The sequence below is a fragment of the Hyaena hyaena genome, unplaced genomic scaffold (assembly GCF_003009895.1).
Source record: "Hyaena hyaena isolate Hyena2069 unplaced genomic scaffold, ASM300989v1 scaffold_65, whole genome shotgun sequence".
Taxonomy (NCBI): domain Eukaryota; kingdom Metazoa; phylum Chordata; class Mammalia; order Carnivora; family Hyaenidae; genus Hyaena; species Hyaena hyaena.
In genome coordinates, this window is record NW_024080697.1 from 2507332 (window position 1) to 2527327 (window position 19996).

The 19996-nt window shown below is 40.4% G+C and overlaps 1 protein-coding gene across 1 annotated transcript in view; it reads left to right on the forward strand.

Annotated features, from left to right (window-relative positions):
- The first annotated feature begins 2512 nt into the window (after window positions 1-2512).
- GPATCH2L (G-patch domain containing 2 like) overlaps window positions 2513-19996 on the forward strand; it is a 58380-nt gene continuing 40896 nt past the window's right edge. Inside the window, exons 1-4 of the mRNA XM_039232222.1 lie at window positions 2513-2600; window positions 5058-5729; window positions 12578-12586; window positions 19327-19382. Of these exons, the coding sequence (XP_039088153.1) occupies window positions 5068-5729; window positions 12578-12586; window positions 19327-19382 (727 nt within the window). The 5' untranslated portion in view covers window positions 2513-2600; window positions 5058-5067. The remainder of the gene's footprint in view (window positions 2601-5057; window positions 5730-12577; window positions 12587-19326; window positions 19383-19996) is intronic.

A 19996-nucleotide genomic window follows, 5' to 3' on the forward strand; every position in this document is an offset into this window, starting at 1 on the left:
ACTGGTGTATAGAAATGCAACCACTTTCTGTACATTTATTTTATATCCCATGATTTTGCTTAATTCATGGATCAGTTCTAGCAGTTTTTGGTGGGGTCTTTTGGGTTTTTCACAGACAGTATCATGTCATCTGCAAAGAGGGAAAGTTTGACTTCCTCCTTGCTGATTTGGATGCCTTCTATTTCTTTGTGTTGTCTGATTGCTGAGGCTAACACTTCCAACACTATGTTGAATAACAGTGGTGAGCATGGACATGCTTGCTGCATTCCTGACCTTAGGAGGAAAGTTTTCCCCTTTGAGGATGATATTAGTGATGAGTCTTTCATATATAGCTTTTATGATCTTCAGGTATGACCTTTCTATCCCTACTTTCTTGAGGGTTTTTATCAAAAAATGATGCTGTATTTTGTTGAATGCTTTTTCAGCATCTATTAAGAGGATCATGTAGTTCTTATCTTTTCTTAATGTGATGTATCATGTTGACTAATTTGCGGATATTGAACCATACCTGTATCCCAGGAATAATTCAGACTTGATCATGGTGAATAATTCTTTTAATGTATTGTTGGATCCATTTTGCTAGTATCTTGTTGAGAATTTTTTAATACATGTTCATCAGGGAAATTGGTCTGTAATTCTTTTTAGTGGGGTGTTGGGCTGGTTTTGAAATCAAGGTAATGCTGGTAATCAAACTAGAATGAGTTTGGAAGTTTTCCTTCCATTTCTATTTTTTGAAACAACTTCAAGAGAATAGGCGTCAACTCTTCTTTAAATGGTAGAATTCCTCTGGAAAGCCATCTGGCCCTGGACTCTTGTTTGTTGGGAGATTTTTTTCCACATCAAGAGTTTTTAAATGTTTTTATTTATTTTTGAGAGACAGAGCATGAGCTGGGGAGGGGCAGAGAGAGAGGGAGACACAGAATCCGAAGCAGCTCCAGGCTCTGAGTTGTCAGTACAGAGCCCGGAGTGGGGCTCGAACTCACAGATGGTGAGATCATGACCTTAGCCGAAGTTGGACACTTAACTGACTGAGCCACCCAGGCACCCCAATCCACATCATTTTTAAAAGACTTCAAAGGCATTCCATCCCATAGATGTAACAATTTAGATAACTAATCCCTATTGTAGGATTCTTTTCTAGTCTTCTCATCCCTGACTACACATTTAAATTTGCACCTATTTCCAATTATTCTTTAGAATAAATTCCTTAGAGGCAGAATTTCTGGGTCAAAAGCCATGTGCATTAAAAAAAATACCTTTTGATTTTAGACTAGTTTTAGGTTTACAGAAAAACTACAAAGGTATTACAGACCGTTCCTATGTACCTCATACCCAGTTTTCTCTATTTTTAACATCTTACATTCATATAGAACATTGGTCACAATTAATGAACCAATATTGAGACATTATTATTATTAACCAAAGTCCATAGTTTATCCAGATTTCTTTAGTTTTTGCCTAATATCCCTTTTCTATTCCAGTTTTTCATCTAGTAGATCACATTACATTTCATTGTCCCATCTCCTCAGGCTCCTCTTGGCTGTGACAATTTCTAGTCTTTTCTTGACTTTTTTGACCTTAACAATTTTGAGGAATTCTGGCCAGGCATTCTGTAGAATGTCCCTCCATTGGGATTTGTCTGATATGTTTCTCTTCCTAAGACTGGGGTTATGGGGTTTAGAAGGAAAGTACCATAGGGATAAAACGACACTTTCATTATACATCTAGCCCACAAACGATCAACATGATTTACCCCTGTTCATGTTAACCTTGATCACCCAACTGAGGTAGTGCTTGCCTAGCTTCTCCACTATATCCACTTTCCCTCTTTCCATACTGTACTCTTTAGAAGGAAGTCAGTAGCACAGACCACGTACATGGGGTTGGGAGCTATACTTCAGGGTAGATGATCTAAATAAATTATTCGGAATTCTTTTGCACCAGAGATTTATCTCCTTATCCTCGTTTATTACTTTATTCTTGTCAATATTCATATCATTAGTTTATTTACATCAGTATAGACTTTTGGGTATCAAGTTTTTACTTAAAATCCAATAGAACTTTACTGGTTTTGTTGTTCAAGGAGTTCGTGTTTATAAGACTCTGAGTAATTCACTACAAAGCTATCAGACTAACGGTGGTACCAACTCTCACAGTTAAGACTTAAGATCCATTTCTCCTCAATTTCACACGCCCTTTATAAAAGTAGGTCAGCAAACAAGAGCGAGGCCGAGGTGCCTCCCTAGCGCCCAATTTCCTTACGCCCTCAAGGCAGGTGAAGCCAGCCTGAGGAGGGGTGCCCCTCCCCTGATGCGGACCTTATACCTTGCCCAGCCCGCCCTTAACCGCCGACACTCGGTGACCCCAACTCCTTCTCGGGGTTTCTCCAAGGCCCCGCCCTCCGTGGGGCGGAAGTGGGCGCGGCCACGGACCGGAAGCGCCTGGCCGGGGCGGGCCCTCTTAAGCAGCAACCCCACCCACTCCTCTCCACCACCGCCCCACCCCTCCGGCCCAGACCGGAAATGAGGTCAGAAAGGGAAACCCCGGCGGGGAGACTGGGCCCCAAAAGCGGCGGCCATTGGAGGTGGCTGCTGCAGCTGGTGAGGGGGAGGAGTGGGTTGAGAGGGTCGGGGTCCAAGGGGCCGGCGCCAGCGGGAATCCCGGCTCCCGGCAGAGTCCGAGGGGCCGTGTGCGCCTTGGGGCTGCGAAGGTTGGCGGGAGGGCGAGGGTGTCTGGGCCTTGTTTTTCAGGGCCCAACGCCCCCATCCTGGAGAATAAGGTTCGGGCGTCTCCGGGGCGACAGTCCCCTCTTCTCCTTTCTTCTTTCTGGCGCTTTCGGGCAGGCGACAGCTGGAGGGCTTGGTGTCCCGAGCCGTGCTCGCCCTAGTCCTCGGGGGCGGGCCGGGAGCTTGGAGGGAGAGCCCTTCGAAACCAGCTTTTTCTCACATATGTGGCCATGTTGCGACCCCTGATCACTGAGGGAGCTTAGTCACCAGGACTTAATTTTGGCAGTTTCTGCCCGAGCGGGAAGGGCTGAACCCCTGCCCCGGTGAGCCCGAATGAGAAGTTGCTTCCTGCCTCCTGTCTTTTCCCCGCGCCAGCCCATCCCCCGCCTTACCCCAGCTCCTCGCAACCCGGTTTTTCTCGCCCACCGTGCCCCCTGCCTCTTTTTACCTCTGTCCGTTTTCCCTGCTTTTCTATGCGTAACTTAGCCTTTCCTCTCCTCGAGTGCTTGCTGGACAAGGGGGTTCTCTCGGAGAATGCACCCGGGAGTGAAGGTGTGGGAAGCTCAAGGTTTTTCTGTCCCCTACAGTTCGACTTGCAGTTGTTTAGCTAGGAAAGGATTCTGCACAGACGACTGCGGCTTGTTCTGTAACTTTGTTCCACGTTAAAGTATAGAGTTCTCCCTGAGCTTTTAAACCAGTAATTCTATATTAAAGAAGTAGGTGTAGATGTGCTGTCCTCACTTCTGTTTTGGTCTTACAGGCAGTTGCCTCCCAAACCTGTCATGGCGTTTTAAGCTACTTCTATTGCTTAAAGGGACGTGGTCGTTTTGTGTCGTGTGGCTTTTGACGCTTTGAGACGTTTTGTTTGCTTGGTGGTTTTGGAACTAGGTGTCCCCATTGCTCCCATCAGTGTGGCAGATAAGCCAGACTATGGTTTTCTTCCCTTTTAATTCGTTGGCATGGGGACAGCATGAAAATAGGTTTTACAAAGTCCTTTGCAGAATGTAAACTGCATGAACGGAAATATGGTCTGAGAGTGGCGCCACACCGTTTTAAATTCTAATTCTGGACTTGAAATACTTTGGGTTTAACAAGGGCTAGGGAAGAGTGCGAATTTAATATGTACTTAGCAAGTTGTTGTACAAATTTTATTAGACACGTCCCTTTAAAAGGGCATTTTGAAAATTGCTCCTACTGCTCTCATCCTTTGGAAGGTTTGCCTATGAAGTGACCCCTGAATGAGGGTTTGACAAGAATGAAAAGGAAAATTTAGAAAGCAGTTGACTAGAAATCATAGACACTCCACTTATCTCTTTCATTTCAACCCGTTATATCTTATATCCTGTGCTTGTGTAATTGGTACTAAAGCACATAATTAGGGGAATCACTTAATTTTCTGAAGGATGGTAGAAGAGTTTAAAAGTTGCTAATTGTTTTTGTTTATTTTTGAGAGAGATAGGAAGAGCAAGTGGGGGAGGGACAGAGAGAGAGGGAGAGGGAGAGGGAGACGCAGAGTCCAAAATAGGCTCCAGGCTCTAAGCTGTCAGCACAGAGCCAGACACGGGGCTCCAACCCAGGAACCGTGAGATCATGACCTGAGCCTAAGTTAAGTCAGAAGCCCAACTGACTGAGCTACCCAGGCCCCAAAAGTTGCTAATTGTTAAAAAAACATGTATGACATACTTGACAAATTGCCTTCCCTGCTAGCTTGCAGGTGGTAGTTAAGACCAGAATGGGTGCAGACTTAGTCTGTTTTCTCCATTCAGGGTACAAAGGTGGGTCACTGTGATGTCTTGGATCACTAAAAGTGCAAGCAGGCTTCCCTAAATAGTGTGTCAGGAAGTTGTCTTCTTCTTTCCACAAGCATTCTTATTAGTGACCCCAGACCATAGCACAGTTCTTTTTCCATGGTTTTGAAGTTGTGTGTTCTGCTCCTATCTAATGAGACATTCTGTAATCTTTTTGGATTTTATTACTATGTAATTTAGTGACGGGTTTAATTGGGGGAAAGGGGAAGGATTTATTTCCCTGGGTTTGCTTGTTTTTGCTAATATCCTAGTTGTGATCTGGTGAGTGTTTGATTTTTTGTGCTTAAGAACATTTGCCTTCAGGCACTTAACAAGGGCCAAACACCTATTTTTATTGGTCCATGCTCTTTTAAGGATGGTAGGAACAGAGTCTTAAGTGTAGCCAGATAAAAGGTGAGTTTATTTTCTGTAGATATGGTGGGTATTGCACTGCCATGATCTATTTTATAAAATTATTCTAAAACGACAGATCCTATTCAGGCTTTCATTTTCTTTTTTCTTTTTCTGGGCTTTCTTTTGGCAGATGTGGCCTCATGGATGAGCTGGTGCATGACTTAGCCTCAGCCTTGGAGCAGACGTCTGAGCAGAATAAGCTTGGTGAGCTGTGGGAGGAGATGGCCCTGAGCCCCCGGCAGCAGAGGCGGCAGCTTCGCAAAAGGAGAGGCCGGAAGCGCCGCTCAGACTTCACCCACCTGGCAGAGCATACCTGCTGCTACAGTGAGGCCTCTGAGTCAAGTCTCGATGAGCCCATTAAGGATTGTCGAGAAGTGGCCCCTGTTGCCAATTTTAGTGACTCTGATGACACGATGGTAGCCAAACGGCACCCAGCTCTCAATGCCATTGTTAAGAGTAAGCAACACTCTTGGCATGAATCTGACTCCTTCACTGAGAACGCACCATGTCGGCCCCTCCGGCGCCGGCGGAAAGTGAAGCGAGTGACCTCAGAGGTGGCTGCCAGCCTTCAGCAGAAGCTCAAGGTGTCAGATTGGAGCTATGAGAGAGGCTGCAGGTTCAAGTCTGCTAAGAAGCAGCGTCTGTCCCGCTGGAAGGAGAATACTCCCTGGACCTCATCAGGTCATGGGTTGTGTGAATCAGCAGAAAATAGGACTTTCCTAAGCAAAACAGGAAGGAAAGAAAGGATGGAGTGTGAAGCAGATGAACAAAAACAGGGCTCTGATGAGAACATGTCAGAATGGTGAGATCTCCCTTACTGTCAAAGATTTCCCTGGTTATTTTTACTCCAGGTACAAATTCACAGTCGTGATGAGTTTAACTTTCTTTCAGAACCAGCCACTGTACTATTGACTTTGTAGCCCTCCTTTAACCAATCAGCTAGGGTTTATCTCTAGCTTTTTAAAGTACGTTCACATTCTATTTCCCTATGTCAAGTAAGCTATATATAATGAAACACGTTTGTTTCGAGAAATTATTTAAAATATGTATCTCACATGCATAACCAAGAATTTCATTTTAAAAACAACTTATTGCTGTTCATGCCATGTAGTTCACACATCGATATTGTTAGAACCAGAGTCTTAGTAGAGGCTGGGTGTGTGTGTGTGTGTGTGTGTGAGAGAGAGAGAGAGAGAGAGAGAGAGAGAATATGAGAATGCTGGTGCCAGGCACATGGAGTTTGTGTATGTTTCTGGTAAGCTTCCTTTACCCAGTAGGAGTCTTGACTTCAGATGCTGGGGTATAATTCTGTTCTCTGCTCCTTACAGTTTGACTCTGTTGAGTTTACTTTCTATGGCTGACATTCAGGTTGTCTGAAGCACATGGTGGGGCTTTGAAAATAACAGTATTGAATCCCATTAGTCTTCAGGCAGATGTCATTGAGCCAGAAAGATTTGTATCTATTGGATGCATCTTTAAAATGTCAGTGTAGTTTTTGGTGACTTTGTTTTTTACATCTCAGATAGCTCTAGGAGCATTGATAATCCCCACCTTGATACTTTAATATTAATGTGTGACATCTCTTTCTCAAGGAGGATGCTCTTGGTGGGTTGTTTGGTTTTGTTTTTAATGATTATTTATTTAGAGAGAGTGGGAATGGGGGAGGGGCAGAGAGAGAGAGGGAGAGGAGAAAGAGTTTCCCAAACAGGCTCCACACTGTCAGCTCTGAGCCCACCTCAGGGTTCAGTCTGATGAACTGCAACATCATGACCTGAGCTGAAATCAAGAGTCCGTTTAGCCCACTGAGGCATCCAGATGGCCCTCTTGGTGTTTTGAATGGGGGCAGTTCCTTGTGCTGAGAGACTGCCCCATGCTTTACAGGATATTTGCCATCTCTGCATTTTTCCCAGCCCCTTCCTTGTATCAAACCAAATGCCTCTGTGGGTGCTGCTTGTGGGCTGGTAGTCCCAGTTGAATGTTCAGAACTCCACTGTATGGCAGACACTGCTATTTGTACTTTATAGAGGAGGGGATGGAGGTTAATAGCATTTAGATAATTTGCCCAAGGTCACCCAGTGGCAAAACTAGAAATCAAATCTGATTCCAAAGTTCATACTAAACCTCCATGTTTTGCTGCCCTTTGAGTTTGTCTTTTCCATGGCTCTTTCTGTCTCATCTTAACTTTTACAGCTGTAGAATATGTGACCTTTCATAGGACCTTGCTTCTCAAGTTTGTCTGAAAAACAAAGACATAAATCTTAGGAACTGTGAGGTGAGGCTGAGTCAGTAGAAGGAAAGGCTGCTTAGGTCTTTATGCCCATACCTTTTTCATGGGTGGTTTTTAGTCCAACTTGAACAATTTTTCTCACTAACTTTATACTTGTAGGTCTACATAACTGGGTAGGCTTATAATGTGGCTTCCCTAATTTTCCTCTACTGTATATCCTAAGATCTATTTACCCAATGTATATGTATAATTTTGGGTTATAAGGGTTTTTTATTAAAAAAAATTTTAAATGTTTTTTTTCTGAGAGAGAGGGATAGACAGAGCACAAGTTGGGGAGGAGCAGAGAAAGAGGGAGACAGAATCCGAAGCAGGCTCCAGGCTCTGAGCTGCCAGCACAGCTCGACGTGGGCTCACACTCATGAACTGTGAGATCATGACGTGAGCCGAAGTCAGACACTTAACCGACTGAGACACCCAGGCGCCCTTATCATGCTGTTTTCAATCAAACAAATGTTTAGTCAATTTACAGCCTTTCACAATATCAAAACTCTCAGTTGAGGTGTTCAAGTTTGTGTCAATACCGAACACATATTCCAAATAATTTACTGTTGAGAATCGTGATTTTTTTTTCATTTGAGAAAGAGAGTGAGAGCGTGCGTGAGTGGAGAAGAAGAGCAGGGGTAAAGAGAGAGAGAACCTCAGGCAGGTTCCATGCTCAGCATGGAGCTTGGTGCAGGGCTCGGTCCCATGACCCTGGGATCATGATCTGAGCTGAAATCAAAAGTTGGTCACTTGACCGACTGAGTCACCCAGGTGCCTTGAGAATAGTGATTTTTAAGAATTATTTTTCACAGTGATAGCTTGTATATATTTCTTCCCCAGACTATTTGTGAAATTACAACATAATTGTAAATGAGAGACTCTGAACTCTGTCTACTCTTAATCTAATAGTCCATGTGCGGTTCCAAATGCAGTCTGTAATCTAGTAGAGAGGCGTTTATAGTTCCTTCTTCCCTCAGACGCATCCATTGCACATTATAGTCAGGTTGTGATAATAAACATTCTAGTTATCTGAGAGCCTGGATAAGTTGAAATAGGCAGCAATTCATAGGAAATTCTTCTTTTCTTTTTTTTGTTTTTTTGGATATCAAGTGTTGGACATTTATTTTGTTTTATTTTTTTTACAAATAGTTTATTGTCAAGTTGGTTTCCATATAACACCCAGTGCTCATCCCCACAAGTGCCCTCCTCCATGCCCATCTCTCCCCTCCCCCTCCACACCCATCAGTCCTCAGTTTGTTCTCAGTTATCAAGAGTCTTTCATGGTTTGCCTCTCTCCCTCTCCTCCACTATTTCCCCCCTTCTTCTCCCCCTTGGTCCTCCGTTAAGTTCCTCGTAATCCTCCTATACGTGCAAACATATGGTATTTGTCCTTCTCTGCCTGACTTATTTCACTTAGCATAACACCCTCAAGGTCCATCCATGTTGCTACACATGGCCAGATTTCATTTTTTCCTCATTGCCATGTAGTATTCCATAGTATAGATAAACCACATCTTCTTGATCCATTCGTCCATTGATGGACACTTAGGCTCTTTCCATGTTTTGGTTATTGTTGAGAGTGCTGCTATGAACATTGGGGTACATGTGCTCCTGTGCATCAGTACTCCTGTATCACTTGGGTAAATTCCTAGCAGTGCTATTGCTGGGTCTTAGGGGAGTTCTATTGTTAACTTTTTGAGGAACCTCCACACTGTTTTACAGCGGGGCTGCATCAGTTTACATTCCCACCCAACAGTGTAGTAGGGTGCCCCTTTCTCCACATCCTCGCCAGCATCTAGAGTTCTCTGATTTGCTCATTTTAGCCACTCTTACTGGCATGAGGTGGTATCTCAGTGTGGTTTTGATTTGTAGGAAATTCTTATTTTCAAATTGAGAAGACCCAGTTGGGCTATCTGCCTGGTACAGGACCTGAGAGTTCTTTTAAAATTTTTTTTTTTTTTTTAATGTTTATTTATTTTGAGAGAGAGTGTAAGTGGGGGAGAGGCAGAGAGTGGGAGAGAAAGAATTCCAAGCAGGCTCCACGCTATCAGCATGTAGCCTGATGTGGGGCTTGAGCTCATGAATCATGAGATCCTAACCTGAGCCAGAATCAGAGTTGGATGCTTAATGTACTGAGCCCCCCAGGCGTCCCATCAGAATTCTTTTAGTAACATAAATGCCCCAGTCCTTGTAGCTGTGAGGGAAATGAAGGTAGAATAGTAGCAGACTTAAAATGAGAACAATGCTTCTTTAGAATTTAATCATTTAGGAGTCTTAAATATGCCTTGATTTACATTGTTTCATCTGTAGTTACAAACAGAAGTGCCGTGTATTTTTTACCCCTTAATCTACTCTGTGGAGAAAGAGGGGTGACTGACTTACTCTGACTGCAAATTATGTTCAGCCTTTCTCCAGTAAGATGGAACTAAAATCTTGCCTCGATTATGAAGCATACCTTGTGAATAGGACTAGCATTAGAGTGTGTTTAAGTAGATAGTAGTTTATGATTTGGATATTATACTGTTTTGGTGAGTTGATTCTCTCAAAATTTTCTTACCTTTTTTCTGCATTAACAAATATTTTTAAGAATCTCCTTGGTTGCTCTTTCGTAAATCTGCATGGATGTGCATCTTTATTCACCTACAGAGCAAGTGTAGAACTTTACATTTTTATCAGTGGTATTGAAGATTGTCAGTATGTACGATCCAATTTGTAAAATTATTGGGATGAAGGTGATCATTAAGCTTAACTTAGCTTCGTCAGTGGATAGAATTCTTTTAAAAAATATGTGTCAGGTGTTTTAGGTTTGAAAATGTATGTCTCAGAGAACTTTATTTCTAACTTCCTTAAGTTCACTTTACTAATTAACCATGGAGTAGTTTTAAGTTTAAACAAGAATTCCTTTCACTTTTATTTTTCTGTTCTTTCTTCAATTGTACACCAACCAATCCCTCAAGAGTTCTGAGGAACTGAGAGTTGTTATGATATAATAGTTTTTTATTCCTGCAAAAACATTAGTTATTATTTTAGTAATTTTCCTGTGTATGTGTGTTCCATTCTAGAATGGAGCAATTCTTTTGTAAAATTCCTTTCTACTGTCTTTATTCATATTGCCTGTATTGCAGTTATGAAGTGATTCATAGCCTAATTTTGCTCTAGTCTTCACTAACACATCATTTATTTGTTCCCCTTAAATATAGTTTAGCTTCTTTTCTTTTCTAAGTGAATTGGTTTGGTTTTGGCCTGAAGTCTCAGTCAGGAGCCTTCCTAAGGTGATGTATTAGAGGCCGATCTCACAGGAAAGAAAATATTCCCTTCTCTTGGAAGGCAAGTGACAGAGATAGAGTGCTAAACCTCCCCCCTCCTTCTCCAGCCCACGCTGACCTTCTGCGGCCCCTTGGTGCCTCTTGTTTTCTTATTTTTATAGAAAATCAATATCCCTTCTGACACAAACAATAGCTCAGAAGCAAGAATAAATGGGAGAAAGCTGAGATCTCTGTCCATCACCTCTCACTTTACCTCCCCCAAACTCTTTAATTATGAGCATGCTTTGCTCCAGGTGTTTGTGACAGTGAACTTGCTAAATGAGGACCATTTTAACCAAAGATTGGGTGATCAGTAACCCTCTATAAGTAGTAGCTTGTTGGATCAATAGCATTCATTATTTCATGGTTAAGGTAAGTAGCCTCCTTTGCAAGTAGAGGTCATTAATCAGGGAATACTGGAAAGAATATATGTGGTAAGGTTGAGGCTGCCCTGTTTCCTATTCCGTAACTGGAGATGCTGACCAAGAGTATATTTACCATTCTTGCAGATGGTACTATTGCGTTGGACAGTACTGAATCACTAGCATAGCGTGCTTCCAAAGGTTTATGCAGAGTTCTGCTACTGTACCCTTAGGAACAACTGAGAAAGACAACTTGGGAGATGGATTTTGATACTACTGTATTTGAAGATCTGTCTCTTTAAAGAAGTGTGTTAGGATTATTCTGTGTGACTCCAGAGGATGGAGGTAGGACTGATAAAAATGGAAAGTACAAAGAGGTAGATGTTGCCTCATTATCAAATACAACATTCCAAAAATTCAAACTCTATAAAAATGAAATGAATTGTTTCACCAGGTAATGAGTTCTAGGTTGCTGAAGGGGTTCAAGCCTGGGCTTGGCGACCACTTACTGAGTTACTGTAGAGTTGGCAAGGTCACACTTCATGACCTCTAAGGTCCCTTGCAACTGAGATTCTGTCATTCTTTTCAGTCACAGCATCCTTCCAGTGCGTCATTGCAACTTCATAGTCTGAAAAACATTTGATAAACAATATCAGCTGCCCATTAAAATACTTAGGAAAACATAAAACATCGTAAACTCACATCACAAGGAACTAGGACTTAGAGTTGGCCTCTTGCCAAGATATCATCAAAGCACAAGGCTGATAGATGTGCAGTCGGAAGCCCACATCAGCAGTGCTGAGCCTGCGCCGAAGGTACAAAGTGAGACCCTTCATCCTTTCTCTGTATGTAGTCAGACCTTTGTTCAGAAGTGCAAGGTCCATTTTAGGTAGAAAATCAGGCAGCTGAAGTGTGAGCCAGCGTTGTTCAGCCTTTACAGTAGTCCCCTCTTGCCCCCAGTTCCTTTCTGTGGTTGCAGTTAACCCTCAGTCAGGTGTGGTCTGGAAGCAGATGACCACCGTCTGACATCCCTTCAGGAGGAGGAGGAGTAGCCTAACACCACATCACATGCCCACGTCATTCACCTCACCTCATCTCCTGACGCAGGCATTTTATCCTCTCACATGATCATAAGAAGGGTGAGTAGAAGATATTTTGAGAGAAAGACCACATTCATATAACTTTTATTATAGTATATTATCGTATTAATAGTTACTGCTTATCTTTTACTGTGCCTAATTTATAAAATTAAACTTAATCATAGATACATATGTATAGGAAAAAACCATGGTATATATAGGGTTAAGTACAATCTAGTTTCAGGCATCAGTGAGAGTCTTAGAACTTCTCTGCCCCAGAGAAAAAGGGATACTATACTTCCCAATCTGTATCTTTGAGTTTCTGTTTGGAGGCTCTCATTCCCGGAACATACTTGGATAAGGAATTAGTGTTTTCTCTGTGTGTATTTGTGTTTGGGGTAGGAGGCAGTCACTGCAAATTGAGTCCTGGGAAATATATTCTCCAAGAATAAAGTTTACTGTTGGCATGGGGAGAGAAGGAAAAATCACTCTTAGTGGTGCGTTCTAGAAATTGTAGTGTTTTATGTATCTTTATATATTATAGACTCTTGGAATGGGGTCACAATAAGGCAGTGAGAGTTAGGAAAAGATCCTGTCTTGGTCCCACATAGTTATATGAGGTAAAAGCCTACCAGTGACACTGGGTGTTAGGCCAGGAGCTCTGTCCATCATCTTGGCCAGTTGTAGATGCGAGAGGAGCATGTTACCCATATCCAGGGGAATAGAGAATGGCACCAGAGGTATTTTGCACCCCCTTTCTATTGGCAGATAACCAGATTCTAGATAACAAATTCCAGATTTGTTCAGTTCTCAACAAAAGGCCTTTGAACAAGTTCTGCAGATCAAGGGGAAAGGAACATTATCCTGAAAGTTCAGAGAAAAAAACACATCTCTGAAAATGTTTGCCAGTGGAAACCAGAAGCACATTTTAGAAAGTCTTTAGGATGCAAGAAGACATAGTCACCTTGAAACAGGAGCAGTAAGTTATAAGGACAGAAAGATGGTTATATGAAAACCCAGTAGTATGGGAGGAAAATTGTGGAGAAATTGGAAATGTAATTGTAGTGTTAAGACAGTTCATTTCTCTGGAAAATTGAATTGACTTGGAAAACTTTGGAAGCCCTCCTAAGATGCGGTGAGAGGAGGTAAAACTGAGAAAAGTTGATAGATCTGGAGAACAGAGGATAGAGGCCCTGTCTTTGAGTATGTAAATATTCCGAAGGAAGAAACAGAAGCATTGGAATAGAATAATTATTTTAAAAATAGAACTGAAAAGAAAAAGCATTCTTGGGTTGGAAAATTACAAAGATTAAAAGGGAAAATGAATGAACAGACACATGCTACCTAGACCTATCCTGGCAAAAGTTTGTATTCTGCATTGGTGTAGAGGTGGAACAGGTATAAAGAACAAAATTTTTCTTTAATGTTTATTTTTGAGAGAGGGAGAGAAAGAGAGAGAGACAGCATGCACATATGCAGGGAAGGGGCAGAGAGAGAGAGGGAGACAGAGAACCTGAAGTGGGTTCTGTGCTGACAGGAGAGAGCCAGATGCAGGTCTGGAACTCATGAACTGTGAGATCATGACCTGAGCTGAGGTCCAGACGCTTAACTGACAGACACCCAGGCCCCCTGGGTATAAATAACAATTTTAAAAGGAATGAAAACAAGGCTGGCGTTTATCCCTACAGTACCAAATGTGAAGGGCTGCAGTTGCCTGTAGAATTTTGGGGCAGGGGGGCCAATTGCTCTCCTACTTGACCCTGAATATTATATGTAACCAAGATAGACTTCATGTGGAAAGGCAGCAGAAAGATGTTCTTAGACATTCAGGTCTCAAAATATATGCTCTTTAAAAATTTACTCTGCAAAGACGTTTCCTCTAACTGAAGATGAATCACTGTTAGCTCTAAAAAGGTAGGTTGTAAAAGGATGGGTGGGCTTCTCCAAGACATAGCCCCCTAGTTCAATAGCAGAGTCCTGAGGAAAATCATTATCTTTACAAAGTATACCCAGTTGCAGGGGCTGCACTAATAAGCCTGTGAACCCAGTGAGGCTGTTATCCTCTGAATGAAACCAGAAAACAAACTCCTTCCTGAGAGTATATTTTGTTGTATTTTATGTATACTGAAGGTGAATATTATTTATAAAATACAAGATATGGCATTAAGATGGAGAGCTTTTTCAAAGTGAGTCCCTAATTCATTTTCTTGGTGTTCAGCACGTTTGATACATTTTTAGCTGATATAAGTATAGTCAAAACCCAGAGTTTCAGCTGTGTCTGAATGTTTTAACTAACAACAAGCAAAGGAACAGTCCTTCCTAGGTTCATGTAACCTGTTAGCATTTTCAGGAGAATGAAAATGAGAAGTGCTGAATTGAAAAGTAGCTTATGAGGAGGAAAACGTGGAATTAATTGGTAAATGAATCTGTGCACCAGCCATGTTTTGGCGGCCATCCAGCAAGCTCCTGGACTTTGGAGATAGACCGTCCTGGCTCTGACGTTTATTTGCTGTGTAATATTGGGCAACTTGCTCGCCCTCTCTAGGCCTCACTACTTCATTTGTAGTATGAGGTTGACATAGTTACCTTGTAGAGTTTTGCAGTATAAGATATGTAATAATGAATGTAAAGCACTCAGTACTTTGCCTGGCCTGTAGTAGAACTCAATAAAGGATATTACTTGATTCAATAATGAATTCTGTATTAATAATTTATGTTAATTATTTGAACTAGTTTATTATTAATACATAATTATTATAAAATTAATATAAAATTGTTGATGTAGAATTATTCTCTCACGAATACTTTTATACTATTAATAATTTTCTTATTAATAGTAATAATTATTATTAATTTTCATGAATTCCAGTCAGGTACCAAACCCCTTCTTGAGACACTTACAGCTTGGATATCTGCTGAGAGCTGTGTCTCCCTCTCTTGGATAAAACTTCACATAGAGAAAATATTAGATTTCATAGGCCACATTTATTTTTCCATTCAAAGTGAAAACAGATTCAAGTCCGATAAAATGTTATTTTTTATTTACTAGAGTATAATTAAGAGTCCTATAGAATTTAGATTACTAGTTAATAAGAAGACTGTCAGGGAAACCACTGTTCCCTGCTAAAATAATAATATTGGGCACATAGAAGAATTAGCACCTTAGAAGTAGCTTTTGAATCTTCGTTCTTTGCCTCTGAATTAAGTGTGGGAACATTTTTTAGTGAGAACCACTGTAGAGAAATATGATGTAGTATTACTGTTTTTACTCATGTAGAAATACTTTTGAGGTGTTTTCTGATTTCTGAGATGAGGAGATTTCCTCAGTATTACATGGTTATATTGTAGGCTTGCATACCCCCTTATTTGCAGGGTATTATTCATTGGAAAGCATTCTTCCTTTTTATAGCCTTCTCCCGTGGTCTCTTCCTCCTTTGGCTGTGAGAAACTACTTTAATTGCCCCAATTTGGGTTTGAATTTTTGAATGATGTATTAATTATTTGTAGGGTTAAAACATTTTTAGAAATATTCTAGGATGATTTTTTTTTTTAATGCAAACTATTTATAGATGAGAATCATGTGAGAACACGGAGTTCAGAACAGCTCCCGAAGCAAAGACAGTAGGCATTGCTGCGTAGAGGAGTTGCTGCCATTTTAGGAAAAGACAGGATTTCACACCTGCTATCTTTGTGGGTTTTGTCTAGTTACTTTTTCTGAAGATTAACAAAGGCTGAGTTTCTGTCTTGCTGACTAAACTTCAGAGGACCACAAGTAGAGTGGATATTAAAGGTAGGATCACTTTTTTCTTATAAAAATGAGGAGCAGAGGGGCACCTGCGTGACTTAGTCGCTTAAGCGTCCTACTTCGGCTCAGGTCATGATCTCACAGTTCGTGGGTTCGAGCCCCGCATCGGTTTCTGTGCTGACAGCTAGCTCAGAGCCTGGAGGCTGTTTCAGATTCTGTGTCTCCTTCTCCCTCTGACCCTCCCCTGCTCATGCGCTCTCTCAGAAATAAATAAAACATTAAAAATATATATATTTTTTTAATAAAAATGAGGAACAGAGCTTTTTCTCCTTGACTAGTAAAAAGCCTCATGGCAAAAAATTACAAAGAAATTTGAAGGTTTTGGAATAGAAAAATATGTAGGATTCTGACACCTTTTAACTTTTTGACCTTGTGAAATACAAAGGTGCTAAAGGAAACTTGTGTTTATTGGAAGATAGGAGCTTAGTTTTAATAAAATATCAAACATTCTATTTAGCTAAATTAATATTTTTTGAAGTTTTTTAAAATTTATTTTGAGAGACAGAGCAAGTAGGGGAGGGACAGAGAGAGAGGAAGACAGAATCCCAAGCAGGCTCTGTACCATCAGCACAGAGGTAGGGCTCAGACTCACCAACTGTGAGATCCTGACCTGAACTGAAATCAAGAGCCGGATGCTTAACTAACTGAGCCACCTAGGCACCCCATAAGTTAACATTTTATAGTTGACTAAATCATTATTAAAGTCTCACTAATCTGATTTTTTTCAGAGAAGGTCTCTGAGCTAGAAGTGAATGAAGTCTGCAGGACTGGACAACTTTGTCCTATAATTGGAAGAGGAAATAATTTGCTTCTACTTTCTGGCTAGCACTGGTTTTTGTGTGCTGTATCATAGTGTTTATGTGCAGACATGCCACGACAGTCCCACTTATGCTAACAGTTTCTTACATCTGATTAGATTTCCACAATGCAAGTTCTTCTGAGGAAATAAATAGAATTAGCAGATGCTATCCAGTATAATAGTTATTTCCAGATACCAGTAGATACTTTTATGTCATAAGCATGCTGTAAGACAAACTATTTTCTCTGTGAAGAAAATCCCTATCTCCCTTGGTCATAGTCTTAAAATCCTGGTGATATTTCTGTGACATCATTGCCATTCCTCAAATAAACTATATATAGAAAGCTTATAGACAAGTTTAATCCAAGCTCTTTCAAAAACCGTGAGTTGTCTTAAATGCTGTAGACAAAAATAGAAAATGTACAGTGACAGGAAGGCTTTAGGGTACCAGCACCTTTCTTGATCCAGCAGATTTCTTTGAGCTTGCACCCTTGGTTTAGAATACGGGGAGAGAACGGCATCCATGCAAAAAAGGATCAAGGAAGCACTGTTTTGTAGTATTTACAGGTGGCTGGAAATGAATGGGGAAAATAATTGATAGATTTTGTAATAAAGCAAACAGTTTTAGTTTTCTAATTGTAAATACTCAACAAAGTAGAACTTGTAGTACATGTAGAGTAGGGATCAGCAAACTTCCTCTGTAAAGAGCCAGATAGTAAATATTTTAGGGATTTGTGTGTGATATGTTCCATGTTCAGTTACTCAACCTTGAAGTTGTAGTGTGAAAGTAGCCATTGATGGTATGTAAATGAATAACTGTGGCTCTGTTCCAATAAAACTTTATGGACACTGAAATTTGAATTTTATATCATTCCCACATGTCACAAAATATTCTTCTTTTGGTTTCTTTTTTTACTGTAAAAACCATTCTTAGCTCACAGGTCATGCAAAAGTAGGTGGCAGGCTGTCATGTGCTGACTCCTAAATCTCAGTTAGTGATACTACTAACTAATAAAGTATATATAACATGAAAAGGGATAGAGTATCTGTTCCATGGCTTAATGGCTTTTTAAGCCCTCCTTATTGTGAAGAGGAGTTAAAATAATGTCAAATTTGCTCTATCTTTGAGGCCAGATGAGGATAATAAAGTGGTAATATGAGAGAATGTGAAGTAGGACTCAAGGGAGTTAGACCACTGATATTCCTAGGAATTTGCTAAAAATACAAAAGTAACAGCATTAAGTTCAGCAAGCACAGTTCCTTGAACTCAGAAGTAGGAAGAGGGCAGTATTCAGAGAGGATGGCCTCTGGTTTTACCCACGGTGTCCCTTGAACATTCTAAGTCCATCAGAATCCAATAGTATAGTTTTGTGACACATTTCTTATGACACCTGAGAAGTTCTCACTTATAAGTACAGAAGAAAATAAAATGAAAGAACGTTTAAATAAATTGAGTGCGTTTTATTGGCTCTTGCCACAGCAAATTTCTTGGATCTCTTCAGAAATAAATTTAAGTGAGGAAAGAGGACCACTACGTAATTTTATCAGCACTTTTAAGGATTTCATGTTGGCAGGATATTTGGACATGTTGCAGAAATACAGAATATTTTCACATTTTTGATCCAGAAATGTAGACTGGGATTTTGCCAACCCTGTTGCTTATGTAGTATGATAAGAATGTTTCTTCCTTGCCCTGGTTCCTTCTGTCTTTTAGAGTAGGTGAAAAAAATTGATGAGTTTGGAAGGAAACACTCCCAATCAAGGGAATAGCTAAAATTGTAAAGAATAGAGAAAATTGTCTTGAACTGGATCAAATTTAATGACGATTAGACCAAAGAAATTGTAGCATCAGAAGAGGCAGAATCAATTATTAGTAATAGCTCAGAAAATGAAGCAAATTGAACAGGATTCTACAGAGCACAAGTTTTATTTTACTGGGTTGGAATAGAGTTTGTAAGCTTTTAGTTTTAGCTTTCTGTTTTGTAAATGAATTTTGTTGTATCCACTTCATATCAGGAAGACATTAAATTTAGAAAACCTAAGTTGGGTCATACTGACTTTTTTTTTTCCTGTTCATGGAGTTTTGTTTGCCGCTTTGTATTTGTTGTTGGGGACAAAACTTGAGAGATGCCAGATGTCTTCAAGTTGGACAGCTTCATTTAAAACTGATAGTTGAAGTATTAAAAAAAAAAAATTGGTTGGTAAATTTGTGTTGTTTAATACATCCATCCAAGTTGAGATTACTTCTGTGAGCCTTAATAAATATTTTTAACAAGTTTATTTATTTTGAGAGAGTGAGCGGGGGAGGGGCAGAGAGCAAGGAGAGAGAGAATCCCAAGCAGGCTCCGTGCTGTCAGCACTGTCAGCACAGGGCCCGAGGCGGGGCTTGATCCCACGAACTGTGAGTTCATGACCTGAGCCAAAATCAAGAGTTGGACCCTTAACCAACCGAGCCACCCAGGTGCCCCACTAAATAGCTTTCTAGTGCTAACCTAACAAAGAAACTTTTGATATTTTTAAAGTACTTTGAAATAGGAGTAAAAGTTTTACAGGAAAAAAAAATTTCCCTGTATTTTGTTTTGCGGGAAAATAAGCTTTCTCCTATGGTTTAATTATGAAATATACATTTCTGATTGGCTAATGAGCTGGAGTGAAATTAGGCAAATGGGATGTTTTAATTTGAAAACCTAAAGAATGGACACTGCTTTGTTTTTGACAGAAGCTGATATGTCCTCTTGTGTTTGACTCTTTTTTTTTTTTTTTTTTTTTTTTTTAACCAGCAGTTTGTGTAGCAGCAGTGACACAGGGCTCTTCACCAACGATGAAGGACGGCAAGGTAATCTTGATCCCAGCTTTGGGGCTTTGGTTAGGTTTTTCTGGGAAGATTCTAATGATTATAGGAATAACTCACAGAGAATATGGTGGCTGTTTCAAATTTTAGGGCATATAAGAGTCATCTGGGGAACTGTTAAAACTGCAGATTAGGAGGTCCTAGGTATCAAATAGCTCTAGCTAGAGTTGGCCTCAGGAATCTGAATTTTTCTCAAGTACCTGCAGTGATTTTTATGCAGGTGGTTTAGACTTTGAGGATCATTGATTAGGGGGATATAGTGTCAAGGATGGGACTTTGAGACGTTGCTTTTAATGAGAACCAAAAAATATCCTTCTGTGTTAACTCCTTTATTGGATATTAAGATGTTCTTATTTTTACATAGGGAGAATTTATTTTTGTAACCTTGTTTATAAATGACCATAGTGTTCTAGATGAATATGTTATAGAAGACATCTTCTTTCTAACATTAAGACTTCTGAAGTTTAGTCTACGTAGAATACTGTGGATAAGACTGGTGTAATTTAATTACCAGTTCTTTATTTTTACAACCTAAACAGTAATTTGAGACCTTGTTTTTTTTGTTTTTTTGTTTTTTTTTTAATGTTTTATTTATTTCT